The following is a 20606-nucleotide window of genomic DNA, read 5'->3' as shown; positions in this document are numbered from 1 at the left end:
GCTTCAAATCGAGATTCCCCTTTTTCTTTCAAATCGGAGCGAATCACGTCGAACCGAACAGAAACATGTTGTACGTGGGAAGAAGAAAAAATAAAAAAAAAAAAAAAACGACATGCAGAAGGGGGGGCCAATCCGTTCACAAAATTGGGAACTGCCTCATACTTGGGCATAAGCGGAAAAAAAACTCTACTGTGCAATTGTATGCAACGTGACTGAGAGCCCTTTGATTATTGGCTGGTTTTATTTGCATTCCCCACGCGCGTACTCTGCCGTATTGCCAGCGACATACACTTATGGAGGGGATGCACGTATGAACACTTTCACGATATACATATGGGCAATCCGACCGACCCTTCACTTGACTGCACTGCAACGGTATGCTGTTTTTTTTTTTTTCCTCTCGTTATGCTTTATTCTGTTTGGGGCTATATTAACATTGTCATAAGATAACACTAGCGATTGTGAGGACGAACTCCGATCACAGATCACAGATCACCGATCACTGATCACCGATCAGAACTGTGACTGCGCCTTCCGTCCAATGTTGGTTCTTCCCGACTGGCTCTAACTCTGCGCGAAGAGCTGCAAAACGGAGATCGTTGCTTAGCCCTGCACCGTCCCTAACCCCGCAAATGCATATATACAGACTATATATGTATAAAAAATTTAAATGAAACTTTTCATTTTGATATGCTCAGCCCTTTTCGCCATTTCGAACAAAAAGAGCTTCTCTGTATCGCTAAAGCTTCCCAGGAGCGCTCGCAGCAGTGGGCACGACACGAGTCCCCGGTCACTACTAATCGGTTTTGAAAGGCTCATTTTCACAAAGAGGAAGAAGACCCCGTGGAGCACCCGGGGGATGTATTTTATTCGCAACTCATTTCATCGCAAGGGGTACCATTTTTTTCACAGTAAGGAAAGAAAAAGAAGAAAAGAAGAAAAAAAAAAAAAAAAAAAAACCAAAAGGGTGTTCACAATTTATGTAACTGCACAGATGAATGCATGCCGATAGTACACACAACGGTTGGTATGTTCATAGGAGCGACACACACAATTCGAATGTACATCCTTCACTAGATATACATCACGTGGAGGTGAATGCACAAGTGTGAGCCATACCCACTGTTATATCTTCTCTCTATTTTTTATATATTTTTTTTTTTTTTCCATTGCGCGTAATTTTATTTTCTTCGTCCCTTTGGGATACTTGCTTATGTTAGCAAAAAAATGAAGCGAATATTTTCACCCCTCAATTTTTCACAACAATCACGCTGACCACCTTTGCAGCAAACGGTTGGTTATGCATTTCCATGCCTATGCATAAGCCATTTCGAATTTGTTCCCAAAAGACTGTGACCTTTTTTCGCGTGACTTCCCAGTCGATTACACCCAGTTGGTCATTCCCCCCAAGTGAGGAATAACCTCCCGGTGTGCCCCTTTTCCGTGTGTAGCTCTTTTCCCTGTGTAGCCCTTTTCCCTGTGTAGCCCTTTTCCCTGTGTAGCCCTTTTCCCTGTGTAGCCCTTTTCCCTGTGTAGCCCTTTTCCCTGTGTAGCTTTTTTCCCCGTGTTTGTACACATTTTGTGGGTGCTTCGAACAAGCTTTTCCGTTCACCTGTGCGCGTACTGTGCAAGTTTAACGGGGGAGGAAAATAGCCACGGTCGCGAGCAACAGCATTGTAATTTTATTTTATTTTATTTTATTTTTTTTTTTTCTTTCCGCGCGTGAAGCAGACAGATACGCAGCCAAGGCAAAAGCGCTTCAGTGCAGCATGGAGACGAGTAGTAGCTTACCCCAATGGGACATGCCGCCCAAGGAGGGCAAGAAAATAACGGGTTTGCTGGTGAACAACTCCCTGACGCGAAGCAAGGTGGAGTTCGTTCCGCAGGTAAGCCGCGAGCGGATGTGAGTGGAGAAATGGGAAAGATCGAGGAGAATGCTGAACAGTGTATCACCACAACCACTCCTACTCTACCCCCCCTCCCATCTCAGGAGAAAAACCTAATCAAGTGGTACGCATGTGGACCCACGGTGTACGACGCAGCACACCTGGGTCACGCCAGGACGTACGTCAGCTTCGACATCATCAGGAGGATTCTCGTGAATTATTTCAAGTACGACGTTTTCATGGTGATAAACATAACAGATATTGATGACAAAATTATTAAAAGAAGTGAAGAAGAGAAAGTAACCTTTACAGAACTAGCGAGAAAATGGGAATATGAATTTTGGGAAGACATGAAAAAGCTGAATGTCCTTCTCCCGACAGCCATCACCAGGGTCAGCGAATATGTTGACCAAATTATTCATTATATAGAAAAAATTATTGACAATAAATATGCCTATGTAAGTGAAGAAGGTAGTGTATACTTCGATATTGACGAGTTTAAAAAAAACCCAAAACATTTTTATGCGCGCATGGAACCACTCTCTGTGAAGGATGAAACGAAAATTCTGGAAGGAGAAGGAGATCTAGGAGTCATATCAAAGAAGAAAAAAAATTCATATGATTTCGCTCTATGGAAATCATCCAAACCAAATGAACCTTATTGGGATTCTCCTTGGGGAAAAGGAAGACCTGGATGGCATATAGAATGCTCCACAATGGCTAGTAACATTTTAGGAAACATTCTTGATATACATAGTGGGGGAGTAGATCTTCGATTTCCACATCATGATAATGAATTAGCTCAAAGTGAAGCTTTCTTTGATGAAAGTCAGTGGGTCAATTATTTTCTTCATTCAGGCCATCTACATATAGAAGGCTTAAAAATGTCCAAATCTTTAAAAAATTTTATAACCATAAAACATATGCTAAGTGAGTATACCCCCAACCAAATTCGTATTTTATTCTTACTGAACAAATGGGACAGCTTCATGAATTATAGTCCAAATGGAGAAAGCATGATTCAGTGTGTAGAAATTGACAAATTTGTATTCAACTTTTTCGCATTACTCGAGATGAAGATAAAAAATTTCCACTTAAGTAACTCCAATTTATTTTGGACCCATCTGGATAACAACCTTAACAACTTATTCCGTTCAACAAAGAACAAAATACATCAGGCACTTCTAGACAATTTCAATACACCTGAAGTTATCCTAGCGATACAAAAACTAATCTCTGAAATTAATATATACTTACAAAATGAGAAAGTACAAATTGGGTTACTCTTGGAATTGAAGCATTATATCTCCTTCATATTGGAGACCTTCGGGTTGGTGTATGGTCAATCGCAAAGTGGGAAGAATGACAAATTTGATCAGCTTCTCCACACGCTTGGAACGTATAGAAGTAACATTCGGACCACACTACAGAGTAATGCTAAACTGATTAGGAAAATTACGAAAGAGACAAAAGATGTTACTAAGAAGGGGGGACAAGAACATGGAAGTAATCCTCCTTCCCAAGAGAGGGACCTACTTTACGCTGAGTTTGTTAACAGTGTGAAGGCTAACAATGAGACGTTACTGAAGGAGTGCGATTTGCTACGAGATGAGCATCTGCTAAATCTCGGGATACTCATCGATGACCGACCCAACAACGAGTTCGTCGTCAAAGTGCTCGATGAGAACCAGCTGCAGCAGGAGAAGCGCAAGCGCGAGCAGGACCTCAGTAAGAGGAAGGACGCCGCCGGGGGAGCCGCAGCCCCCAAGGGAAAAAGTGACCAGAATGACAAGCGGGAGTGATCGGTGGGAAGCGGTGAACGTAGCGAACGTGGCCAGGCAGCCCCTTGCGGCGAATGTTTTTTTTGCACTTAAAAAAAATGATAAAAAGTGTTTTGCCCCTCTTTGCCCTTTTTGACAATTATTCCCATTTTTTGGCACATACAGCCATTTTTTGGCACGTACTTCCATTTTTTTCCATTTTTTTCCATTTTTTCCAATTGTTCCAATGTTCCCATTTTTTTCTCCTTACCGCTTGCAAACACACCCATCGTGCGCGACGGGAAAACGACGGCATTCGGGAGAAGCCCCCCGCGCGTTTCACGTTTTTCCTTTCGAAACAGCAAAAAGGGAAATGATAAAATGGAGAAAGCTGCCATCAATTTTTTTTTTTTAAAAGAAGAGCAATCAGCCAATGCGCTCATTTGTGTAAAGCGAAAAATAGGCAAAGGGGTGAATACGGTGGGGAAAAAAATATCGTTTCGGGGGGTGGCGAAGCTCAAACGAGTAGCACAAAAAATGAACAATCGATTTGCAGAAAAAATGAACAATCGATTTGCTGAAAAAATGAACAATCGATTTGCAGAAAAAATGAACAAGCGATTCGCAGAAAAAATGAACAAGCGATTCGCAGAAAAAATGAACAAGCGATCCGCTCAGTGTCCTCATTATTTTTTGGCACCTCGCAAAAGTTCCCCTGCTCACTTGGTGCCCTCATGCAATATAATGCAACAGTTTGCCGTCCCATATATATATATTTTTTTTTTTTTGCCACGTTGCGAAGCAATTTATTTTCCCTAACTACCACGCAGAAATAACCGTGATGGGTATATTTTTTCCATTTTAATGACCCCTCGGATGATGAAAAAAAATGGGAATTCCCATCCCCCCACCTTTGCAGTTGTTTTAGGGAGGGGAAAAAAACGTCCCCGGCGCCCAACCGAACGGATAAACGCAACAGAGGGGTGAGGAGGGTGAAGAGGCAACTGCAACAGGGTGATTTAGGAGATACACTTATGTAGGTATCCCAACTCTGCACATTTTCCATCCTCGAGTAGACCATTCGTGTCGTATTTTCTTTCACTTCCTCCCTGTGACTGCCCCCTCCACTACTCCACCACCTCACCTGAACCATGGCCGAACGGAAAGTGCTGAACAAGTACATCCCCCCGGATTTCGATCCGGACAAATTAACAGAAAGCAAAAAATTGATGAAAAAAATAGAAAGAAAGAAAAACAAAAGCAATAAGTATAACAAAAAGAAGAAGCATTTTTTAAACATCAGAATGATGTATCCCTTCACATTGAAATGTAACAAATGCAAAAGCTTCACGTACGTTGGAACGAAATTCAATTCCAAAGTTGAGAAATTAAGAGACGAAAGTTACCTGAACATCCCAATTTGGCAATTTTATGGAAAATGCTTTGAATGTAAAAATGAAATTATTTTCAAAACGGATCCAAAAAATGGAGACTACATTTTAATAGCTGGAGGAATAAGAACATATGATGCACACAAGGAGCAGGAAATTGCGGATGATTACTATCGAGAAAATAATATCATCAAAGAAGAAGATAAACTGAAGAACAAAGAAAAGGAGTCCTACAATGCTCTGCTGGAATTAAAAACAAATGAACAATTGGAGGAATTGAAAAATATTAACAGAAGACACATTGACAAATTTAACAGCATCAATAAGGCGCTACATAAATTGTACGAAAAGAGCGAAATGAATAATAATAAAAATAATTTTTTTATGAACAATTTAGATTCGGAGGATGAAAAGGCGTTTTTCACTTTGCTTCGCAAAAGTAGGGCGGCTGCAGATCAGCCCGGGGGCGCGACAACAGGGTCGATAGCGGCCGAGGACGACGTCATCATAGAGGAGGAGGTGTTAGAAGAGGAAGACGCGGGGGAGGCGAGCGAAGAGGAGGCAGGCCCATACAACAGTGACTCCCAGAGCGGTGACTCGCAGAAAGGTGACTCCCAGAACGGTGACTCCCAGAACGGTGACTCACATAACAGCAACTGCGACGAAAGCGCCAGAGATGACACACTGCAAAAGAGCCCCCTACGTAAAACGAAAGAATTCTCGGAGGGAGCCAAAAAAAGGCATATTCATAGTGACGAAGCGGCAAAAGCAGGCATGGAAGGAGCGATAAAGGTGCGGAGAACAAACCAAGTGAGTACTGATGGCGTGCAAGAAACGGAAGGGCCCATACCCAAACCCAGAATCAGCATTTTTAAAAGCCGCCTATCAGTTGTAGGCACTGCAAAAAGTGCGAAACCGAACAATTTCGAAAAGAGTTACAACTTTGTCATTAAAAAGAAGGATGACCTTTCGAGCATTCTTAATGAGTACAATTCGGATACAGATGGCAACTCCGGTGGCGCAAGTAGCTAAAATGGAAGCGTCTTCTCTCCGTAAGTGCAATGTGTGATGTGCGCATATCGAAACATACTCTATTTGTGTCACTATTCTTTTTTTTTTTTTTTTTGTCACCAAATTTGAAAGCAAATTTGCTCCTTCACGGATGTACTACGTTGGTACATTTTTCGCCAAATGTAGTAGTTTTTACATTAGACAGAATTGTCTAAGTATGCACATTTGTATGCATGCGTGTGACGTGCTCACCCACGTTCCTCACCCGCGTATATGTCCCATTCTCCACTAACTGTGCGAGTATTTTATTTTTTTAAGTGAAACATGTACTGGCACGTTTGCGCGCACAAAATTGGGGCACGTTTTTATGACTGATGTTGTGTGTCTACAAAGATGTTCATCTTTACCAGTAATTGAGATTTTGCTTTAAATTTTCTCCCCCAATGGGAAAAATTTACGCACGGCAGTGAAGCGTATCTTAGTTTTTAAAAGACAAAAAAAAGAAGAAGCAGTCGCGAAAGCAGTCGAGAAAGCAGTCGAAAAAGCAGGTTCCTATCAAAATTAAATCTACACAAATGAGCAGTGTTCAAATATGTTACGTATAAATCAAAAAGCAAGGCAATGAAAAAAAAAAAAATTGCCTAAAATGTGTGTTTATATGTGAAACAATTTATTGGGGTAGTACAAATTTTTTCATATGCTGTACATGATGCGCGCACGGGAATACTTTTCGGTTTCTGTTCTTAATTTAGCAAACGAATAAAAGGGGGAATAAGGAAAGCTAGCTGTTTTTTAATTCGCTCAACTAGCCATTTTTAATTCACCGAACTAGCCATTTTTAATTCACCGAACTAGCCATTTTTTAATTCTCCCAAATAGTTATTTTTTTTTTTATTTTCAAACAGTTACCACCTCAAAAAGCACCACATTTTAAAAAATTTATGAACTGTTCAGAATTTTTTCCCAAATGTTGCAAATGTGTGTGTTTGTGGTTACCCATATAATCTATTTTTTTTTCCCTTTAATAGCAAAAATGCACTCGCGCCATTTTTCATTTAGTGAAATAAAAAAAGAAGGAGGTCCTTCCCGTGGAGCACTCCCCCCCACACACCCGCCAATTAACGCTGTTAGGAATTTTCCCCTTGGTTCTCTTCAGGTGATACTCTATTGTGTCTTTCGTAGTCCCAGTTTTTCAAGAAATAGGCAGGTAAATAGCAATCGTTGCATTTTAAGAATTCATTTTTCACGGTATCATGGACTGAACCGATGGAGGAGTAGCCATGATTATATAAAATGCAATAATCAAATTTAAAATATAAAATAAATGTCCAAATGGCTCCATAGGTCCAGTAAAAAACTGGATTTAAATACAAGTATGGTGGGAGTCCCCTTGAACTGATATTCAAAATTTGTAACTTTTCACTATTCGTGTCGTTAAACCTTGTGCCATTAATAAATGCTATAGTTGGGAAGAATTCACAAGAATCGACGAAATTTTCCTTCATTTGATCTATCCTGCTAATTCGATGTTGTTTTTGGAAAGTTTCTATAAATTTTGTAATGCTACTTTTCCATGTCCCCTTAATAACAGTAATGTCAAAATCGTACATATATACACATTCGTTTAAAAATTGGTACACTTCTGGAAATTCGTTTACTTCGTCTTTAAAGTAAATTAACTTTGGTTTTTTTCTTTCCCCCTTCACATCATGTATGTATTTAGCATATGCACACCTGAAAAGGTGTAAAATTACGACAGCATCTTTCCCTCCATTAAAGGACAGAAAAACATTATCCTTGCAAAGACGAAAAATATCGTAAATGTGATATATTGCTGTCATTATATCATCTGACAATTCCATTATTTTTTTCCTTAATATCGTTTCGTCTTTATAATAATTAATAACATCGTAATTGTACATCCTACGTTTTATAACGTCACGGTTTTTTGCATCGTTTCCTATTTTATTTTCATTCTGATGCGGCTTATAGCAGTCGCTCGACGTTCTACCACTGAATTCTTTTAATTGGTTTCTCTCTTTAACATGTTCCTTATGTAATTGTTCGATTTTTTCAGACAACTTGAGGGCGTTCGAGTAATCATTCCACTCATCCTCGTCGGCGGATGCCATGCTTTCAAACGTTTCATATGAATCGGGGTCTTATCGTTATTTTAAAGGATTAAAAAAAAAAAAAAAAGGGGAGGGATTGCATCTCATGTCATATTTTTTTACATGTTAATCAGTAGTGGGAAAAAAAAAAAACAAAAAAGTTATAGTAAGCGACTTTAACGTTACGCGAGTATCCACGCGTTTTCTTTCGTATAGAACGCGATTAATAATGCATAAAAAAAAAAATTTACTCAAAAAGGGAAATGCTACGGTGAAAGAAAATAACTGACAGGACAAAAATCTCTAACGGTAGAAACCTTTTGAAATTGCACAAGGGCGCGCGGAAATACTATATTAAAAGTGTCAGCTTATCTGCGAAACGGGGCTCCGTTCGGGGCCAACGCAAAGGAGGCAAAAAAAAAAAAAGCACAAGAAAAAGTGTACAGAAAAAGCACTTTCACCTTTCTCCATTTCGGGCATAGTGGTAAATGGGCCTCCCGTCAGATCGGACAAAAAGTAAAGCAACAGTGACATAGAAAGCGAAGAAATGCATAGCGCGAAAAGATACACTGAGATAAATATATTAAAACAGGTTTGCAGAGGCTATGCCCAAACTGTGGCGAAACTATGCGAGAGCTTTGCAACTATTGTAATTCCCCCTTTTTTTTCCATTGACCCACTTAACACGCACGAGGGGTTACCAACACGCCATTGTGAACAGTCTTGTGAACAACCTTAAATATAGAAACTGCACAAGAATCGAAATTTTGTATAAGCGTGGACAAATTGGCAAAATGAACTGAACGGCGCGCCAGGGTTAATGTTGGCCTTTTCTACTACTTTGTTCGCTACGCAGTTTCGTACCATGTTATACATTGCTTCATCGGGATAATTTTTTTTTTTTGTGGAACCCCTACTGGAGGGGGGAGGAACTGAATTAATTCCATTCCCCTTTTTCGACATGATCATTTTACCATTCGAGAGAAGGCGGTGACAACGTCGGAGTGCTGTGCGTGAGGAGGAAGAAGAAGGGAACAAAACCAGAAAGGGAAATGTTGCTTGTTATGTAAAATCCACATGCTAAGATATATATATGAACATGTGTGTGTGACCATTTCGCCCCACTTGGCACCTTAGCATGACCTCAAAATATTCGAATTGCAATTTTCACTTTTTATTTATTAAACAAAGGATGAAATGTAGACAAAGTTGAGAATGGCCACTCCTGTTAACCATTCGTGCGTTAATGCTGGATTAAAATTTTCGTTTACATTTTGTGAAAAAAAGAGGATGATCTGGTTCTTTCGGCACATATGCGCTCCGGACCCCCACATCACCTCAAAGGGGAGCTACTTTAAATGAAAAAAAAATGCGAAGATGCCATATCCCTGTGTGTGCTTGTGCATCCGTGCAAAACTTAAATTTTTCTTCCCCCCTGAGGGTATATTTTTACCTATACCCACGTGAAATATACGCGTAGTTAACTCACTTTAAAAATTGGAAATGCACACAAATCAGACCACTGACGTTTCACACACAGACACGTACGAGAACATCCTCACAACGCTCTATGTTAGCCACCCCACGCTGCCGCCGCACACAAGTACACACTTCGTTCGACACGCATGGCACGTTTGACACGGTTGACGCGTTTGATACGTTTGATACGTTTGATACGTTTGACACGTTTGACGCGTTTGATACGTTTGACACGGTTGACACGGTTAAAAAAGGGGGGGAAGGGGGGAAAGGCAACCATATTGCGATAGTTGAGGCACCACTAATATGCAGCGCAGTGGTAAGGAAGCAAAAAATAATTCTGCGTAACAAAGTGTTGCTTCACTTTTGGAACAGTCTTTTTGGCAGCGTAGTTACAGAAATTGTTTTTCGAGCTTCAGGGACGGGCAACACGCTTTAAATTTTAATTCTGCAGCTCTGGGGGGGCGTTCGCGAGTAGCAGTATACCCACTCGTTAAGTATTTTCCTTCCTTCCTTTCTTTCTTTCTTCCTTCCTTTCTTCCTTCCTTCCTTCCTTCCTTTCTTTTTTTTTTTAAATAAATGTGCGTGCAGCTCCTAATGTGAAGTTCCCATTGTCCAACCCATTTGAAAAAAAAAAAAAAAAATACACTACAAAGATGGTGCGGACAAAGCAGTACATATTTTGACCACCATACAAAACGCTACTCCTTTGCACTTTCGTGCATTTTTGTCATTTCGTTTTCCCATTTTGTATGTGACATTATGCAGGGTTGACAATACGGAATATGCTGCAAAAAAAAAGAAAAAAAAAACGTTCGATGGCATTTCACTTTTTTTGTTTAACTGCCAAAATGTTATTTTGTAAATCCATAAATTAAGTGTAACAAAAAAATTAAGCATATTACATGGGGCAAAAAAGTGTAAAAAAAAAAAAAAATTTAAAAACACAAAAACAAATCCCCTTTTTGAGGACATTGTTTTCTTTGTAGACATACACTTTTTTCGTTTTCTTTTTCTATGTATGTTTCTTACATTGTAAATTTCACGCTCACTTTTTCTTTTTTTTTTTCCGTCCAACATTTTTTATGGCAGTATTCTGGACAACGTTAACAGTTCTGAGTACAGACATGCTCGTAAGACAACTTACTGTGCAATTTGTCTAACTTGTGAAATTTATTTTTTTTTTTGCATTGACAACATACCTGTCGCGGAAATTTTCCTGCTGACCCCCCTGTTGCGCAGTTTTTGGGTGTACCCTTAGCGTTTGTTTTTCATTCCCCCTTGCGGGTGTTCTTGGATAAACCCCTCTGTTCCGCCACATATCGCCCCTCTGTTCCCGCACATATCGCCCCTCTCTTTCGTCACATATCGCCCCTCTCTTTCGTCACATATCGCCCCTCTCTTTCGTCACATATCTCCCCTCTGTTCCGCCACATTTCACCCGTTTGACGTTCCACGTCACCACTGGCTCCTTCACCGCGTCGCCCCAAGGACTGCACACAGTTCTAGACCATGCCGACGGCCGCGTGGTGCCCCTTTTGGACCACAAAATCGGCACGCACGAGTAACACGAAAGGTTATTTCGAAAGTGTAGCCATAAAAGGAATTCAAAATTAAACAGAATAAGGCGCAAGAAGCTCCGACGGGGTGACCCAGACATGTCGTTGTAGCTTCCGCCAAATTACATCTCGTCAGTTCCCCCCCTTTTTTGTGGCCTCATTTGTGGTCTCATTTTGGGCCTTTTTTGTGTCCATTTTTGTGTCCTTTTTTGTGTCCTTTTTTGTGACCTTTTTTGTGACCTTTTTTGTGGGCCCTTTTTGTGGCCATTTTGGTGACCTTTTTTGTGACCCTTTTTCCGCCTACTGACGCGCTGTTCATAAATTGTTTAGTCCAATATTTATCAAAACTGTTTGGTCGACCACCCTTCCCAACGAACATTCCGTAACGGAGAGAAAAGGACCCCCAAAAGGATAATATCCCCCTCATTTCGATACGATGTTTTTTTCTGTGGAGAAGGAGGACAACTCGGAAGGTATAACAAAATGTAAGTTGGAAGAACAGGGGGGGACTCCACTTTCGGATGTAGCGAGTAGAGACATGAAAGGAGTACTGAATGACCACCTGATCAAACAAAACAACAACACAATAGGGAAAGAATCTATGATGAAGAAAAAAAACGAACATGATGAAAACACATCTAATGAACAAAATGAAAAAAAAGAAAATGTAGAAACGCCAATGCAGTACACCATAAGTATGCTGGACGAATTTGTGTCCAAGACTAGTGAATATTCGAAGTTATTTCTGAGCCATTTTAATGAAGACCAATCTGAGGTTGTAGAAAAAGGAAAGAGTACAAATTTGTTGGAGGAACAAATGGGTAATGACAAAGTGGAAGATAAACAAAGTGATCACTTTGGGGAGAAGGACAAGCATATGCTCCAAAATCGAGAAAAGGAAAATATTATGACTGAGTTCCACAGGACCATGTTCCTACCAGAGTATAACGAAAACGATACGAAAAATGATTGCTACATGAGCAGTTGTAAGGATGAAGATATATTCAATGAGTCGAATAATGTATACTCGTGTTACTCAAGCCACGCGTTTGACCATCTAGATAACACCACAGCATTCAAAGGGGAGAAGCAGTTTGGAGAAACATCTAGAGATGCTGACTTAAGTGGTGGAAAGGATCAAAATGGGATGCTTCTCCATGCGGACAACAATGAAGAGGCCGCTTGGGATGAAGAGGCCGCTAGGGGTGAAGAGGCCGCTAGGGGTGAAGAGGCCGCTAGGGGTGAAGAGGCCGCTAAGGATGAACAGGCCGCTAAGGATGAACAGGCCGCTAAGGATGAACAGGCCGCTAAGGATGAACAGGCCGCTATGGATGAACAGGCCGCTATGGATGAAGACACACGCACTGATGAGGAAGCCAAACGGGAAAGGTACTCTACATATAGCACTGGGAAAAGTAACTCCTATGATTATATTCAGAAATATTCTGACCAGGAAATGAGTGATGATGCAAAGGATGGAGAGTCTCAAAAAGGTGAACACAAGAATAGAAAAAACGAACTTCAAATAAGTAACACAATTGGCAAACCAGCATTAAGTAACAAATCGCTAGAAGAATTGAACTACAGCAACAGGAAATCTCACTCGCCCTCTCTCATAGAGAAAGAAAGCCTGCTAGATATTTCCTCCATAGCGGATGAGGCGAGGAAGAGGGTGTATGCTGAGCTGGGTTATAACTTAAGCGATATAAACAATTTGTGCGTACCCCTCAAGGGGAAGAATACAGAGAAGGACGTGGAAGACGTTTCTAGTGGGGACTTCCAGAAGGCTGCTATGCAAAACGAGAGCAAACCGGATGAAGCATTCCAGTCTCCGCATGTGGGTAGCAACCCCGGAAGCGACTCCTGCAGTGGGAGCGGTGGGAGCGATGGAAGCGGTGGAAGCGGTGGGAGCAGCAGGAACGGTTCCGCGGAGTTAGAAAAAATATTTACAAAGTACCAATTTGAGGTCTCGCATGTGTCCAAGTACTTTGACTTTGGGAAGAACGAACAGAAGGAAAGTGCCCAAGTGGTGGGCGGGGTGGTGAACGAAGTGGGGGAAGAGGAAGAAAAGGACGAAAAGGAGCTCCACAGGGAAGAGGCCGAAAAGGAGCTCCACAGGGAACAGGGCCATGCCCATTTTCAGAACGAACAGAGCGAAGACGAGACGAACCCATTTAACGTGGAGGCGCTGAAAAAAACATCCTCCATGAACTTCTCCTTCGAGGAAGAATCGGTCAACTTGGATGCGTACGCGACGAACTACATAACGGAGGACGTGCTCAAGGGTGTACTAAATATAAAAGAGGAAAGAATCACATTCGATACATTTAAGAATGCCTACTCAGATGTGAATTACGAAATTAGTTTGTCCAACGTGGAACTGTTGTACGACGCTATTCTGTGTCATCGTAATGGTAGTGCAAAGGGGGAACCTATGGAGGACTGTTCGCTTAACTGTGAAGAGGGAAATCTGGAGAAGAAAAAGTGCAATAGGAAGGAAAAAAATCAGGAAGAAAAATATATAACCCTTGCTGACATAAAATCATACATCATAGAGAGAAATGAAAAAAATTGTAACTACTTTAACGAAATTTTGAAGATGGTCGTTCATTTTAACAACATAGTGTTACTAATGAGGAGTAACAAAGATGTGGAAGTAGAAGACAAACTACTATTTGAACTCATGTCTTTGAAATTTGCTTCATTATTTAACGATATTCTGCATGTACAGAACGACTTCGATAACCTCATCAAACACATAAACGAAATTATTAAACTAATTCTCTTAGAGGAGGACTCCAAGAAGAGAAGCTTGAGGGATATTATATCGGGTTACTTAACCAGTCAGAAAATTTTGCTTCACAAGAATGAGATCCTCTCACAGATGAGCACCACGCGTCACGTGCAGGGGGGGGAAGATGTTGCGGGAAACACCTCCATGAAGGGCGACGCTTCCAGTGACCAGAAAACGAAGCTAATCGGCACTCCCGCCACAGATGCGGGGAAAAATGCTTTGGCAAACGTGAAAACGTTAGGAAGGGATTCCCCCATGATCGATGAAGAGGGAGATACCATATCAGCAATAAAGTTGATAGACACAGAGAACAACACTCGTAATTTGACAAAGGACATTATAATGGGTGAAATAAAGAACACCAAGAAGGAAGGCGCAGGTAACGATGACGCGAAGAAACATTCGACTGGCTGCACGAAACGGAAGAGTAAAGGGTTAGGCACGCCCTTCCTCAAGGAGTTGGCTCCCTCCAGTGGCAGCAGCGCTATGAGCGGCAGCAACCGGGTCAGCGGAAACACTGGAGGAGGTAATCCCAGTGACAACAAATCTCACACGAACCTAACGAAGACGGACGCAAAACCTGCCGCGTGCAAAAACGCCAAACTGAAGGACTCGATGATTAGAAAGACACGTGAAAAACAGGAAGGCACAAAAGAGCTAACCAAAAGTGAGGAAGAAAATGAAGAAAATGAAAAAAATGAAAAAAATAAAAAAATGAATAAAATGAAAAAAACGAAAAAAAACAACAAAGGAGAAGCGGCGGATGAGCGGAATTCCAGCGATCTAACCGATGGAAAGAAAAAAAATGAATTAGCAAAAAATTTGAGGCAGAAAAAAACGGCGGTAATCTCCAAAACTGTAGAAGAAAAAACACCCGCGGATGTTAAAAAGGTGGGAGCCACTAAGAAGGCAGAAAAGGGTCAAAAAGCTACAGAGGAAATAAAGGGGAAAAGCAAAATTTTCTGGCCCAATAATTTCAGCATTAAAAGGGAGAATCTGGACCAGGGAAAAAATAAGAAAGTAGACTCCAGGGCAACCCTCAATTTTAACTATCCTAAGTACAGCAGGGATGACAACATGCACGCCGTTGAGAGTTATATGAAGAGGTACGGCTCGACCAGCGCCGTAACCGCAGCAGGAGCAGCGGGCGTGGTTGAAACTACCGCGGCTTTCGCGAACGCGCACTTGGTGCAGCAAAGTAAAGGCGTCCCCCAGATCAGGTGTCCGCACAAGAAGGGGCAGCCCGGAGTGCCCAGCCTGAGCAGTGCCCACATGCACAGCGTCAGCGTGAACAGTGCACTCGTGAACGGCGCCCACATGAACAGCACCCACATGAACAGCGTCCACATGAACAGTTCCCACATGAACAGCGCCTATGGAAAAGGCGTGGCTCCCTACGAGGTTAAAACGCAAGACAGGGCGTCCCTAACGAATCTGCCAAACTTTAACGACACTTATAAAATGCGAATGGGTAAATCCCCCCTAGGAGGTCTCCACCCAGTGCGCGAAATGAAATCGGAAAATTATTTGTGGAGGGAAGTACAGGGAAAAAATTCTGGCGCCAGCAAGGAGCTGATTGCCGAGAATCACAGCTACGATTTTATTTACAATTACAGTGGAAAGTTGGCCCAAGTGAAAAACGGAAATGGTAACCTACCAACTCAAAATGGGAAAGTAGTGGAAACGGTGGCTGGTGTGAAGCTCCTGGATAAAACTAACCCAGCCAACATCCCCGTGGCAAACCTCACCAAAGGAAGCAACCACCAACTGTGGGGGAACCCAAAAAGACAAATCGGCGTTTCGAAAGATGACATGCTGCTTGAAAAACCAAAGGTTAATTTGGGAGAAGCAGATGAAAAGCATGCCCTGGGGATGGCCCCGGCAGAACAGGTGAACCAACTTAAAAAGGAAAGCAAAGATAGCAATGATGGCGAGAGGTTCCAGCGCTGCGAGAAGGACCCCCTCAAACAGAAAAGCGCAATCCCTGCTAACCCGGTTAACGCTACTAACCCGGTTAACGCTACTAACCCGGTTAACGCTACTAACCCGGTTAACGCTACTAGCCCAGTTAACGCTACTAACCCTGCTAACGCCGCTAACCTTGCTAACCCCGCTAACCCGTCTGGCTTACAACCCAAACTTTTGGACAGCAAACGCACCAGCAACATGATGAATCATTTTCGAAGGCAAACTCCCTTTACAGACAAAAGGTACAGTAATGGGTACAACAAAATGATAAGCCCTAATCATGTGTACTCAGGCTTTAGGAGAAATCTGAACAGCTTTAACGACATGAATAATGGCTTGCTGCATGCACAGGGTTCTACGCACACGAGCAGATATGCTAGTGCCAAGAGCAATGACAACTCGGTGCACATAAATCAGGGGGACAAAAAAAAAGACATCCAGGATGTAGCCAACTCTAACAATTTGGAGAGCAACTTGAAAAACCTAACCAACTTTAAGAAGCTAGCCAATTTGAAAATTTTAATAAACTTGGGAAACGGGTTCAACGAAAAGAAGCTTTCCCCAGGGGGTGAAGCAAGTGAGAAGAAAGGGATCGAAACGAATGAGAAGAAAGGGATCGAGACGAATGAGAAGAAAGGAATCGAGACGAATGAGAAGAAAGGAATCGAGACGAATGAGAAGAAAGGAATCGAAACCAAGTCAGCATACAACAGATTTACCGAAATTGTGACAAATAAAATTAAAAATTTTACCCTCCGAAATAGCAAATCGGTTAGGTGTACTAGGACTAATGAAAGCGTGCCTTTCTGCAGCTCCACCGATGAGGGGAAAAAGGACAAAAGTGGCGAACTCAAGGAGGAGGGCAACAAAGCAGCAGAGAGTAACACCAAGGAAGTGCATAGAAACACACAGAGCTATGAGAGCTGTTTCCCGAATGAGACTAGCAACTACCTGTGCGATAATAAAAAGGGCAGAAACATCGTCAGCAGCTTCATGGGACAGCTAAATTTTTTCCAAAGCAAATGTGCGTCTGGGAAGGGGGACACGAATGATGAGGAGGAGAGTCAGTTAGGAGAGGCTACTGAGATGCAGAAAAGCGTGCAGGAAGCAGATCAAAGCAGGGGAATTGCAAAACAGAAGGGTAGCAACGCAGAAACGGAGGAGGGAGAAAGAAAGGCCCAGGATACGGACTCAACCAACAAACCAGGTGACCACAAAGACAGCGACGAAGATAAGAGTGCCGACAACACTATTGACAAAGTAAGAAACTACTTGTGCAAAATGAAAACGCAAGATGGGGGAAAGAAACGGGTCAATAGCATGTATACTAGAAAGGCCCACGTGTTGAGCGCAGCTAGTGGAAGGATTGGCGGCGTGCATGGAGGAGTCCCTCTTAATAGTCGCACGAGTAACTACGCCGTTCCCCACCTGAGTAACCACGCCGCTTCCCACCTGAGTAACTACGCCGCTTCCCACCTGAGTAACTACGCCACTCCCCACCTGAACCATCCAAGCGGAATGCCAAACTGGAAGAACGGCACAAACGGGGGCATAAGTGGCACTAAATGTTACAGCGAAATTTCGAACGATCAAATGCAAACAGGTAGCAATGCTGCATTTGCACCCAACAGGAGTGTCAAAACTGTGGAGGGATCACATAAGACAAATTACAATTTTCGAGGGGGTTCCGCAACTCCCACGCATCACACAACGCGATCATCGTACGGGTCATTCGCGGCAAACGGAGCACTCCAACCGATGGGCACGAAAAAAACTAACTCTCACTTCGTGCACCACAACCAACCCAGCGGGGAATTCCTTTTCCCATTCCAAAAGAGAAACAGTACCTTACACAACCCCATGTCCGTACCAAAATTTCAAGAGAATCAAAAAAAAGTGGCAAATTCAGTAGAGATGGAAAAGGACTTGCTCAACATGTGCGACATGAATGCAAAGCAACACATTTCCTTCACGAACGATAAGAGGTGTCTTTTTAGGAGCGAGCAAATGAACCAAATAGGGTACCCCTGCATGAAAGCAGACGTCAGTAATGAGATCAGCAAAATGGAACAGCACAGTAATGCTAAGAGGACATTTATTAACCCCTTTGTTGAAGCAGAACCTGCTTTGAAGGGAATGGGTTCTATACATCTGAGTAACAACACGTTGGTAGGTAACCACAACGCGGGACACCAGGATAACAATTACCCCTTTTTTAAAGAAAAGCTAACCTCCCTGCAGGAGAAGAGAAACAGCAATGTCCCAATGAGTACCTTCAATTTGCATAGCTCTCAGGAAAAGCTGAACCGAAATTGCGTACTTAAGACTGCTTCTATGCATGAAAACTGCGCATTGAAGTCTTCCAGCCAGGGATGGAGAGGAAGTACGAACCAAAGGGTGGCCAACTATATGCAACCCAACGGGGTGAACTATGTGCCACAGAGCGGTGCCACCTGTATGTCAAATACGAGGGTGCACTTGCTTCCGAACAGCTCCACGCAGTATGCTCCACAAAACGGATCGGCAAACCATTCCAACCCAGCCAACCTGTGGAATCCCCAAAGTTTCGCAAAAGAACCCACGCCCCTACACAAAAATGACGGAAACGTCTCCGTGGTACATAACTTCTTAAACGCATACCATAAGGGTACCCCCTCGAATGACATGCACAGTGTGCATCCCACCATTGATGAAAGTAACCTGACCATAGAGCAATTAATGAAAATTCCAGGTGTCCAATTAGGAAAGAACTACATACAAGATATAGACATTTGTTCAGACTGGCTAAAGTTTAACGACTATGATAAGAAGGTGATAAAAGAGTCCCTAAAGAATAGCTTGGAGAGCAACAACTACAAGAGTTTTATGGACTCTATGCAATTTACCAAGGGTTTTTTTCCCGGAGTCAACCAGGTGTAAAGAAAAGAAGAGTGTATGTGGGGGATCATTTAACGAGTCATCACTAGTGCCTAGATAGTATCTCTGGAAAAGGAGCAACGATAATTTGTACCAGTCTATGGTTCATTTCCACGAAGGCTAAACTGTTTTACACTATTAAGATAATATTGCTACTCTGAATTGGAAGATTTTATAAATACTTACAGAATAACAACTACTTATTCTTTTGTATTACTTTTTTTTTGCTCAGCTTCCGTTTTTTTTTTTTCCCATTTTTGTGCAAATAGGGGGTGGACGCCACTTAGCACATGTGAGGGAAGTCTCATCGGTATACATGCGCATTAGCACGCGCGTGTAAGCTTCCTTACCGAGTGGCAGTCTTTTTTTTGTTGTTGTCCTGAGGTGTATTTTTTAAGTTTTAATTTTTTCTCCGCACAGAGCAGTTTTGTGGCATCCCCTTTGTAGATCACTTTGTGGATCACTTTGTAGATCACTTTGTGGATCACTTTGTAGATCACTTTGTGGATCACTTTGTAGATCACTTTGTGGATCACTTTTTAGATCACTTTGTGGATCACTTTGTGGATCACCTTTGTGTCTTTAGCTTTTCCGATTTAGTTTTTCCGATTTAGTTTTTCCGTTTTAGCTTTTCCGTTTTCGTTTTTCCGTTTTCGTTTTTCCGTTTTCGCTTTTCCGTTTTCGTTTTTCCGTTTTCGTTTTTCCGTTTTCGTTTTTCCGTTTTAGCCTCCCCGCTGTGGCTTTCCACTTCTTCCTTTTTGTCAAACGATCGGCACAAACCTTGTTCCCGCGTTTTTAAAAAAAAAGAAACTTTTGTTTTCCCACTGCGCCCCAAGTGGCCCTCACTTTTGCGCCCCCGATGGGGAAGCTCCCGCCGAGGATTCCTCCGCCCAAAGGAGACACTATACACGCTCGCCGCACACGCGCATTGGGAAAAATAGAAAAAATGGCGAAAGTGTGGCGAAAATGTGACCAAAAAATGGCACAAAAATGTACTCACAATGCGCATCCATGGTGAATATACTTTCCTTGCGCATCTATCAGCTCCAAATTGAAGTTAACTTTTTTGTCCAAGCTGATGGGAGAGCCACCTCAAATTGAAATGTCCACATAGACAGGACCACGCGGGGTAGAAAAAAAATTACCTACGCAATTATGTAACCAAATTGCGCAAAAAAAAAAAGCCCAGCAAACCCCAGTTGTGCTCATTTTAGCAAAATAACTTCCCACGTGAGGGCATACCCAATTCGCCCGTTGTGGAAATTCAAAAGTGAACCATAGCACAGAAGGTGCGAACGGTGATTGATGCCTATTTGTGCAAGGGCCTCTACTGCAAAGTGAGCTATTTCTCCTTCGGAAAGGGTCTCACTAAAGAGAGGAACAAATTCAGAGATGGAAGAAAGGACTGAATTACTGGTCGGAATAATCAAGCAGTGGACGAGCAAGTAATCTAACCGGGGAGGGGCGAAAGCTCACACATGCTCAGAGGCATATGTAGATTTATAACTAGATGCTCACGTAGATACATGAGAAAATTCACACATAGGTTCCCACGCGCGCGTCCACTTACGAACACCAACGCAGGTATGCCTACAGGATACTCGTTAAGGGGAAGGACGAAGAAAAGGGGGAGCACTAGTAAGAGCCGAGTTGTCCCCCACACAGTCTTAGCCCAAAAAAAAAGTGTAAAACGAGATGGGCCACGTGGATTTGTCCTTACTACGCTGCTTA

At 42.3% G+C, this 20606-nt stretch overlaps 5 protein-coding genes across 5 annotated transcripts in view; 4 read left to right on the top strand and 1 right to left on the bottom strand.

The window, feature by feature from the left end:
- Positions 1–417: 417 nt before the first annotated feature.
- PCYB_082500 (cysteine -tRNA ligase) lies at positions 418–3688 on the top strand (the record flags this gene model as incomplete). The annotated part of the gene is made up of 3 exons (XM_004221988.1): positions 418–911; positions 1732–1886; positions 1991–3688. The coding sequence occupies exons 1-3, from the start codon at positions 671–673 to the stop codon at positions 3686–3688; spliced, it is 2094 nt and encodes a 697-aa protein (XP_004222036.1). The 5' UTR covers positions 418–670.
- Positions 3689–4797: 1109 nt separating this feature from the next.
- Positions 4798–6263, top strand: PCYB_082490 (hypothetical protein; the record flags this gene model as incomplete). Its single annotated transcript, XM_004221987.1, has 2 exons — positions 4798–6061; positions 6181–6263. The coding sequence occupies 2 exons, from the start codon at positions 4798–4800 to the stop codon at positions 6261–6263; spliced, it is 1347 nt and encodes a 448-aa protein (XP_004222035.1).
- Positions 6264–7175: 912 nt separating this feature from the next.
- On the bottom strand, positions 7176–8180 carry PCYB_082480 (FAD synthetase; the record flags this gene model as incomplete). Its single annotated transcript, XM_004221986.1, has 2 exons — positions 7176–7782; positions 7831–8180. The coding sequence occupies 2 exons, from the start codon at positions 8178–8180 to the stop codon at positions 7176–7178; spliced, it is 957 nt and encodes a 318-aa protein (XP_004222034.1).
- Positions 8181–13928: 5748 nt separating this feature from the next.
- On the top strand, positions 13929–18878 carry PCYB_082470 (hypothetical protein; the record flags this gene model as incomplete). Its single annotated transcript, XM_004221985.1, has 1 exon — positions 13929–18878. A coding segment is annotated over one exon (4950 nt), but the record flags the coding sequence as incomplete, so codon positions are not given.
- Positions 18879–20267: 1389 nt separating this feature from the next.
- Positions 20268–20606, top strand: part of PCYB_082460 (hypothetical protein) — a gene marked incomplete at both ends in the record, with an annotated part of 4671 nt that continues 4332 nt past the window's right edge. Inside the window, one exon of the mRNA XM_004221984.1 lies at positions 20268–20320. Coding sequence (XP_004222032.1) covers positions 20268–20320 — 53 coding nt within the window. The remainder of the gene's footprint in view (positions 20321–20606) is intronic.

Source organism: Plasmodium cynomolgi, chromosome 8 (assembly GCF_000321355.1).
Source record: "Plasmodium cynomolgi strain B DNA, chromosome 8, whole genome shotgun sequence".
In the NCBI taxonomy this organism is placed as follows: Eukaryota; Apicomplexa; class Aconoidasida; order Haemosporida; family Plasmodiidae; genus Plasmodium; species Plasmodium cynomolgi.
This window is presented reverse-complemented; position numbering and strand designations above follow the sequence as displayed.